The sequence below is a fragment of the Sinocyclocheilus rhinocerous genome, unplaced genomic scaffold (assembly GCF_001515625.1).
Source record: "Sinocyclocheilus rhinocerous isolate Xijiao unplaced genomic scaffold, SAMN03320098_v1.1 scaffold147, whole genome shotgun sequence".
NCBI lineage: Eukaryota > Metazoa > Chordata > Actinopteri > Cypriniformes > Cyprinidae > Sinocyclocheilus > Sinocyclocheilus rhinocerous.
The window spans coordinates 1,228,151-1,238,316 of record NW_015651498.1 but is presented as its reverse complement, the minus strand read 5'-3'; the positions used below and the strand labels follow the sequence as shown (position 1 = coordinate 1,238,316).

The window sequence follows — 10,166 nt, the reverse complement described above, 5'->3', positions numbered from 1 at the left end:
CTAGGACAGAATAAAAAATTAAGAGAAAACTTAATTATTATTATTATTATTAGCATAGTTATATTAATTCAGAAATGTAGAGAAAACAGAATTATTATTATTTGCATAATTATATGCATTCAGAAATGTAGAGAAAATAGAATTCGTATTATCAGCACTATTTTAATTTCTATAATTAATGTCATGCCGATGTTTTCTTAACCACAAAAAATAATAATAATTCAGCCCAAAACTACTTAAACGTCTAAAAATATTTAACATGCAAATGAGTTGTTTCTAGACACGCCTCCTCCCACTCTGCGTCAACGCTGATTGGTCGCGCCAGCCCTCATTAGCATGCAGTGGGCGTGTCCACAGCCTGTCTGTCGGATGAGTGAGTAGAACGTTTCAGTCGCGCATCGGGCAGCGAGCGAGAACTCAGCCGCTCACCGGCGCTCAGAATGCGGCTGCTACTGTGAACTCATCCCGCTCCCGTTCCCTGTGACGCCAACACTGAACGGGAAACATGTGGAACACTAAAAGAGCAACCCGCCTTCACAGCAAAGGAGAGTTATGGGTAAGTTTCTTACACTCATGAAAACTGCATTCATCATGGCATCGAATTCTCTTAACAGTAAATAATTGGTTACTCTTTCATTTATATAATCAAAATTGTTTTATATATAATCCAAATACTTGATATATGATTCAAATTCTAATAAGTATTTGGAGGGATTGTATAGTCATTCTGGATCATATTGTTTTATGTTAATAACCTATTATTCAAGGATTTGTAAGTGTTAACAAAAATTACATGTGAGTATATAGTATTATGATTTCGTTTGCAGGTTCATTGCAGTCCCTTGTACAGTGATAATCATATTTTCTGTCAAAATATCTTTGGGATTAGTTAAAACTGTGGTACCACCACTCTCATCCAAATATATATATAGAGAGAGAGAGCGAGAGAGAAACTAGAAACTATGACAGAAATTATGGTTATCATGGTAAATAATTGGGTAAATATTTTGTCATATCAGTAAGGATGGATGTAGGTTTAGTCCAACCATCTTCCCAGCACACACACAGTAATGTTAAACCGAATTGCTTTTGATGTGCTTAATGCATAATTTATATGCAAAAGATATTTGCAGTAAATATATACAATGGTTTCTTGACAATTTCTATGTATACTTGCCAGTGTGATGTTTATTTTTTGTTGTTTTTTTTACTTCAGTTGCTTCTTTTTAAATAGTTTTTCTGTTATTTATTTCAGGGTTTGTTCATCCTCCTCTTGTACACCAGTCCTCTCTCCTGCTCGTCAAATTTCAGTCACCTCATCTATAAGATAAAAGAAGGATTACCTAAAGGGACACTCATAGGGGCTATCAGTGCGGACTTAAAATTGGATCTTTCCGTCAATCCTCCTCGCTCATTCAATCTGGAGCTAAAGACGGCCAGCCAGCAGTACGTGAATCTGAATAACACGACGGGGGAGCTGTTCACATCTGCTGTGGAGATTGACAGAGAGGCTCTGTGCGCGGAGTCCCATGAGGGCCAGGGCTGCGCAATCTCTCTGGACGTGCTAATCCTTCCTCAACAGTACTTTCAGCTGGTTAAGGTTAAAATCATTATAGAGGATGTGAATGACAATCATCCGCATTTCCCTGTCGATGAAATCAGGGTGTCTGTGCCGGAGAACGCACCTGTTAACGCAAGGTTTGCGGTGGAGCAATCCGCAGTGGATCCCGACATCGGGATTCACAGCGTTCAAACATACTGGCTTGTTAATGACTATGGTGTTTTCACATTAGATGTAGAGGAGAATGAAGGCGGTGAACTGACGCCCTTTCTCATCATTACCGAGTATCTTGATAGGGAGACGCAAGCTGAGTATGTGACTGACATTATAGCCGAGGACGGAGGCTCTCCGCCGCTTCTAGGCACTGCAACTCTGAGGATTATCATCACGGATGTCAACGACAACTGCCCCAAGTTTACAGAGTCGCAAGTGAACGTTACTCTTTACGGAAACGCTACTAACGGCATGCAACTGGCTCGTCTACAAGCCTACGATCCAGACGAGGGAGCCAACGCCTTGATCACGTATACCTTCAGCGAACGGGTCACCCAGGAAAGCAGAAACCTGTTTCATTTGGATACAAACACTGGGGTTCTTAAACTAGCAGGAAAGATTGACAACAACACCGGAAAACTCTACAAACTAATCGTGCTGGCCAATGGGCCGACTTGTATTCCAGAAGTTGCAACGGTTACCGTTCACGTCATTAAACAGCTCTCCGGCCCTCCGGTGGTTATCCCACGTTACATTGCTTCTGAGAAGGACGGTGTTGTGAGTATAAATGAGTCAGAGCCACCGTTTTCACCCATTGCTTTGTTTACCATCAAAAACACTGAGCCACAACAGAAGATAGAGTGTTTTCTTGAAGGTACAGGTCCATTTAGGCTTGTACCATATGAGCGTTTTAAAAACGAGTACCTGCTTGAGACCACCGAACTATTGGATTATGAGCAGCAACAGGATTATGAAATGGCTGTTGTGGTACGTAACTCACGTGGATTAGTAGTTAATACCGTAGTGAAGGTCCATGTGTTGGACGTTAACGATAATGCTCCGGTTTTCAAGCAATCCTTCATTGACGTCACAGTGGAGGAGAACAACCCACCAAATACGTTCCTCGCTCAGCTTCAGGCCACCGATGCAGACAGTGAAAGCAGAGGTGAGGTGTATTACCTACTCGGTGCCGACGCTCCCACCATTTTTGACTTGGATCGGTCAACCGGGGTACTGATAGTGTCCACTTCTCTTGACCGAGAGGAAAAAGAGACGTACCGATTCATGGTGCGGGCCGTAGACCGGGGCACGCCGAGAAAGGAGTCAATCGCCACTGTGATTATCACCGTCCAGGATCGCAATGACAACAGTCCGCGGTTCATCAACAAGGACTTCACCTTCTTTGTGCCGGAGAACTTTCCAGGTTTTGGGGAAATTGGCGCTCTTACTGTTACGGATGCAGATGCTGGGGAGAACGGCTGGGTGGCGTTGTCCATTCTTAATGGGAGCGACATCTTCGTAATTGACACCGGACGAGGAGCGCTGCGGGCCAAGACCACTCTGGACCGGGAGCAACAGGGAAAGTACTACGTTTGGATCGAGGCAATTGACGGAGGCGAACCTGCTCTTTCTTGCATCACAATGGTGACTGTTCTCCTCCTGGATGTCAACGACAACCCTCCAACTGTTCTTTTCCCCCAGTCCAACCAGTCGTACATGTTAGTGCTTCCCAACACACTTCCAGGAACTTCTATAACGGAGGTTTACGCGGTGGACCGGGACACGGGGATGAACGCTGTTATTGCGTACAGCATCATCAAGAGAACAGACGGAGAGCCGGGCTCATTTGACATTGACCCCTACACGGGAAACATCACCTTGAGGAAAGCCTTGAGCAATCGAGGCCTCTACAGTTTGTGGGTCAAAGTCAGGGACCACGGTCAACCAGAACTCTACTCTACCGTACTGGTCAACCTGTTTGTGAACGAGACAGTCAGCAATGAGACCCTCATTCAGAGTTTGTTGCCCAGAAGTGTAGATATTGACCATGGTGAGCTTCCTCCAGATAAGGAAGGGAGGAAGGGTGAACAAGTGCCAAATCTGTGTGGCGAGTACCAAGTGTTACTGCTTGCACTGACAGTTACCTGCCTGGGATTGTTTCTGACCGTTTTGGCGTTGGTGGCGTTCATTTGCTGCAAGAAAAGAAAACCGAAAAAGAAGAGGTTAGACAGTGAGATTCCTTTAAATCTCATCAACCAAGAAACGATGGACAAGAGCCTAATGGAGATTTCAAACATCTGACACTACAAAAGTACTGCCCAAATTAGTCTGTTTACAATGTGTTTTGTGCATCTTAATATCTCTTAAGTATATGATTTGAACATATGATGTATATATTGTGCATACAGTATGTTTTATAACTATGATGAAATCTACAAATATATATATATTGACAAGATCGCTGCAAAGTATGAAGATTTTGCTATTTGCATTTGCTGCCCAACATGCTTTTAATGTAATTTATCTTTCAATGGTGCCCTCGGCAGTGTGTTGTGTCAAATTGTCAAACCTCTTTTATATGCCTGTCTTTGAAGCCCAATGCACTTCTCTACAGGAACATCGTTCTCTCCATGGCAAGCTGTTCGCTTTCAGATGTAATGCTCCTTATGTTTGTCATCACCCTTCTGAAAAAGATGAGAAATCAATACCACATTGATTCCTCAACTGTTTCTCAGTTATTAACAGATATTGTTGGACATTTTGTGTTTTCTGTAGGATACTAGGCTGGTGTGCAGTGCCCTAATGAGTCTCTTAAAACCCCAAAATGTCTTGGTTCCTCCAAACGGTTTGTTTGTGATGACTTTTGTGCACTCAGCTCAAAAGCTTTCTTCATAGCAGCTAAGGCTACATTTCTCTGATCTCATTTCTGTGTAAGCAAAGAATTCATGAACATTAAAGTGCTTTATTTTCTTATTAATAGCTTGGATATGATTACCTTTCATGTATTACCAACTAAACTGGTATTAGAAGTGGACTCAACTTTTTGAGCAACGACTGCTGCAACACAAATGCTATCACTGAAACATTCTTTTAGGAACATTTAAGCAGCATGATTTTGTCAAATATGGGTCTTGAAAAATTGAATCTTAAGGATAATTCAAAAACCATCTCAGTGTTTGATTTGACTGTGTCTAGATGTCATTTACAAGTTGAAGTGCTTCGTTCTCGGAATGTGTTTGTACACATAATATTGCAGTTTTCTTTAGAAAAGATATAATGCAAATGGTTATCAGGAAAACGGTTTGTCATCTTATCGGAGACCAAATCACAAACTTATTTACATTGAAAAATGACATTCAGTGAATCAAGATGAAGATATAGTAGTGTGCTGCTGGTGCCAAAAAACTATGAAAAAGATCTTGTGTGATTGTATTCTTCTAAAGAATTGTTGTATATGTGCATCAAAACATGAAAGTTGAAGTCAAACAATGTTAATTTCACTATAATTTCATGTTCTTTTCAAGCAGCTAGCATTACGCTAAAGCCTGATGGCGATTGTTCACTGAGGCTTTTGGTTGTGCTGTGGTTGGCATCTCATTCTGGTCTTTTTAATCTACCTCTTTGTGTCAGACCAAAAAGATGGCTTCTCCAGTGTCCCGACTCATTAAAGAGGTCAGATCAGGAGTGTGTGTTTAGCTTGTCATCGCTCGTGGAACACCATTCAGCTCTCTAAAACAGACAAGCATGGCATGGCCGCTCGCCACTTCTATTATTCCAAAAACCAGTTCGGTTTCATTTTTCTCTTTCTCTCTCTGGAACTCTCTGAAACGCCATAATGGAAAGCAGTCATTTAAAACCACAAGAAGCCGGAGGACAGAAAATGTATGGAGGCTTTGCAGAGCACAGGTTGCGAGTAGGGCCTGTCACCTGGGGTCAGGTTCACCGCTTAAGTTGCTTACTTCACCAGCAACATGTGTTCACAAACCAGCAGGAGACTGAAATCCACCAAAACGCATTTGAGAACAATTTCATCTGTGGGTGAAGGTCAGATAAAAAAAAAAATGCATGTAGCATATTATTAAATTCTTTGAAACTGGTGGTGTTAGCAATGCCAAGGTTGTGGGTTCAATTCACAGGGATATTTACTGTATATAATGTACTGTATTCCCCAAAAACATTGTAGGTTGCTTCAGATTGCTTTGGCGAATGCATAAGTGTAAAAGAATTACATAGAATGATAACCAAACCTAAGCAAGCACTCCCATTGGCAGTGATTTAAAATGACCAGAAATCATCTATTTTTAATGAGTTAAACTGAGTGAAGAGTGTCAGCAATGTTGGCTCATTTGCATAAAGTTAAACTCTTCTCAACATTGTTGCATCACCAATGGAATTTGAAGTTGACTTTCTGACAAGTTATTCAAGTTCAAAGTCAACTTCACAAAGCAATGTTTTGATGAGTGGCATGAGTTCAAAGTCACATAAACAGCATAAAAAGCAGTCAAAACAGCTTATTTGATTATCAAAGAAACATTCTAATTCTGCCACTTGGCAGTATAGACGTACTATCAAAGTCGTATCACATGAGCTCTGCTGTCTTGGCTCCCATTGGCTGACATGACAAAAAAAAGACAAAAAGAAATAGTAATAAAAAAGATTTACCTTTTTCTACTTTTTTTTAAATTTCAGATTTAAATGAAGAAAATGTGAATGATGCTTGTGCAAAACCCAACACCACGATGCAAGGGTGTTGCTATGCAGTTGCTAAGGTGTTCTAAGTGTTTTAGTGTAATGTGATGCAAACACTTTTATCCAAAGCAACTTACATTACATTCACATTTACATTTTATCAGTTTTTGTGTCTCTGGGAATCGAACCCATGACCTTGGTGTTGCTAGCGCCATGCTCTACTGTTTGAACTATAGTGAAGCCCCAATTAGATTTACAATTGAATTTAGAAGACACTTTTACACATTTGATCAGTTCATGACCTTGGCATTGCTGGTGGCATGATCTACTGTTTGAGCTACACGAAAACCATGATTACATTTATGCTATTAACATTTTTATACAAAGCAACTTACGTTGCATTCACATTTACATTTTATCAGTTTTTGTGTCTCTGGGAATCAAACCCATGACCTTGGCATTGCTAGTGTCATGCTCTACTTTTTGAGCTACAGGAAAGCATCAATTCCAACCACTTTTATGCTTTTAACAAACAATTTTGTCCAAAGCAACTTGCATTGCGTTCAAGGTATGCATTTACATTTTGTCAGTTTTTGTTTCCCTGGGAATCAAACCCATGACCTTGGTGTTGCTAGCACCATGTTAAACTGTTTGAGCAACAGGAGAACCCCAATTACATTTACAGTAATGCATTTAAAGGTGACATATCATGAAAACCTGACTTTTCCAGGTTTTAAGTGCTATAATCAGGTCCCTGGTGCATCTACCAACCAAGGAAACGTGAAAAAGATTAACCTAGTAACTTTGTTTTGGGAAGCCTTTTTCTGAAAGCGTCTGAGAAAAGGAGCGTTAACTGTTCTGTCTTTGGCTGCACAGACGAGCACAGAACATTATTTACAGTCCCAGCCTCAGACGAGACAAGCAGTGGATTTATTGATTTATTTAATGTAGGGTGACCATACGTGCCATTTTCCCAGGACACGTCCTGGCCAGGATTTGTTTTGGCTTTGTTTTCCTGTTTTCATGCTTGCTGAAGGTAATGATCGAAAAGTAGTTTGACCAATAACATGCAAGCATTGTACATAATGGACCAATCATGGCGTGTGAGAAGGTGGGATCTACGGTCAAAGCGATGCAATTACGCATACATATTAGGTGTGTTCGACTTAAAAGCAGTGCGGCTCAGACCGATCAGTGTTTGACATCAAAGTACCTCGAGAGCGTTTCGAAAGCATAACCGTCTGTATGGTACTTTGATGTCAAACAAAAGAATGCCAGAACAGCCGCAGATATTACATATTGTAAAAAGGGGCATAATATGTCTCCTTTAAAAGATGCTTTATGCAAAGCAACTTTGCATTCAAGGTATGCATTTGATCAGTTCATGCATTCCCTAGGAATTGAACCCATGACCTTGGCATTGCTAGCAGCATGATCTACTGTTTGAGCTACAGGAATACAAATCATTTGAAGCCTCTAGATCCCTAGAAATGGTTCTGGTCTCAGATTTCTTTGCCCATTTTACGGTCTACCAGGTGAAGTTCATTGTTAAGAAAAATAACTGAAGTTTTATAGTGTTAGAGGTTTGTTCAATTCACTAACCCTAAATATAAGCAATAATAACTGATGCTTTATTTAGCAAACACAGCTAAAAACTATGCTGTGCTAATTCAATAAACACATCTAAATACATTAAAATGAAACAGAAATCACATCCCCCTGGAGCAGTTTACACAAAAATATCTATAATAGAAGATTATGTCATACTGTAGAAGTACACAATAGAATATGCCTTAAACATATTATGCAAGAGCAAAATAAGAGTGCAGCCTTATTCAATACGTCCACTATGATGGGGTTTGATCGGGTCACATTTAATCTGAGCTTTCCTCTGTGTTGATTACTCATGTCACTCTATAAGTATGTGTGTATGTTCTCACTCCTCCAGCATACAATCGGCTTTCCTCTCCGCTTTCCCACCTGGCCAGGCGGTTATGTGCCTCTCGTGGCCCCAGACGGCCCTCCGCATCTGCTCGACGTGACCAACACAAACAGAACATTAGCCGGGAGATGTACGTCCTGATTGCGCTCGTTGTAGTGATGGAGGACCTGTGAGAGACCCACAACAAACAGCCTCTGATTAATAAAATACACTTCATTCCCATTCTGCTCCAGCTCTCCATCTGATTGCTGCTTGGAGTGAAATGTGCAGCTACCAAAAAGAGCTGTTCAAATTTAATTAAGGTTCTTTTGTCCGTCGGGCTTATAGTGTTTAAAGTACAACTGCTATAATTTTTCTTGTTAAAAATGGTTTTGAGTTTGCATGCGATATCATTTTCTCCAATCTTGGCACTGTAAGCGCTTCTCGAAAACCTGACCAGCATGTTTTTGAAGTGGTTAGTGGCCTTTCCCCACTCTTGACACTGTTTACCATTCCAAATAACATGATAGCTATCTACTTTGCAGACAGAAGGTGCTTCAAACTGACTCGCTGCCTCTGAATCATGCGCACAGCCGCAGATTTTCTTTCCAGATTATGAGGTGCGACAATGTGTTTGAATCCAAACCAGAGTCAAATGTGTCTTCAAAGCAGTACATGGAAATGAGAAATGGTTACGCTATAGTCACAAATTTGGAAAGTGCATTTTCATTGTGACTATGAAATAACAAATGGAGTTTAAAAAAAATAATTTGCTACCTTTCAGAAGTTTGAATGCTCACCGGGGCTGCATTTATTTGATCAGAAATACAGTAAAAACTGTAAAAATGTGAAATGTTAATATTTTTTAAAAATGTACTTCATGTGATCAAAGCAGAATTTTAAGTCTTCAGTGTCACATGATCCTTCAGAAATCATTCTAATATGATGATTTGCTGCTCAAGAAACATTTCTGATTATTATCAATGTTGAAAACAGTTGTGCTGCTTCATATTTTTGTGAAAACCATGATGCATTTTATTTTTCAGGTTTCTTTGATGATCAGAAAGTTCAAAAGAACAGCATGTATTTGAAATAGAAATCTTTTGTAACATTATAAATGTCTTTTCTGTCACTTTTGATCAAATAAATGCACCATTGCTGAATAAAAGTAAAATTGCTTCAAAAAAATCTTACTGTCCACAAACTTTTGAATAGTAGCATACAGTATGAAATACTGAAAAAATACAAGATTTGAAAAATAAATCACCTCTTTGTTGATTTATAGGCGGCTCATGCCTTATATAAAGTTCTGAGACAGTATGACGGTATCATAATCTGATGCCACCATTTGTACCTAAGTGCTTGTACCGCAGGTGTTTTTGATAATCAGATGGCAACACATAGTATGAAGTTACTTCAAAGAATACCATTATATTGGCAAGTATCATGGTAAGTTATCTGAACAAAGCATTTATGTTAAAACTCACGACATACTGTAGCATTTTCCTGTGCATATGGGGGTAAAATTATATTATTTTCCTAACCTATTTAAGTTGGCATCTGCAATGAAAAGTGTGCATTTCATATCTGTCTCCCATACGGAATTGAACTGAATGTGGGTTTGCAGTGTGTTGTTGATGATCTACTTCTTTTGCAATAACATGCACTGTTGAATCGTGTTCAAGAAGACCAGGAACATTAAGAAAGTCATTCTTTTACATATTTAAACATCTGCGTTTCCCTCTAGCTCATTACTGTTAGTTTGCTTAAAGGGGTCATAGGATGCCCATTTTCCACAAGTTGATATGATTCTTTAGGGTCTTAATGAAAAGTCTGTAACATAGTTTGGTAAAAATTTCTCAATGGTAGTGTAAAAAACACCTTTTTTACCCTGTCAAAAACAGCTCTTTTCAGAGCAAGCCGTTTTGTAGCATTTTCCTTTAAATGTTAATGAGCTCTGCTGACCCCGCCCCTCTCTTCCGAGCTGCTCTGTCATCGTGA

General features: G+C 39.9%; 1 protein-coding gene across 1 annotated transcript; it reads left to right on the top strand.

The window, feature by feature from the left end:
- The first annotated feature begins 405 nt into the window (after positions 1–405).
- LOC107712997 (protocadherin-20-like) lies at positions 406–4,510 on the top strand. Its single transcript, XM_016518414.1, has 2 exons — positions 406–556; positions 1,256–4,510. The coding sequence occupies exons 1-2, from the start codon at positions 506–508 to the stop codon at positions 3,854–3,856; spliced, it is 2,652 nt and encodes an 883-aa protein (XP_016373900.1). The 5' UTR covers positions 406–505; the 3' UTR covers positions 3,857–4,510.
- The last annotated feature ends 5,656 nt before the right edge of the window (positions 4,511–10,166 follow it).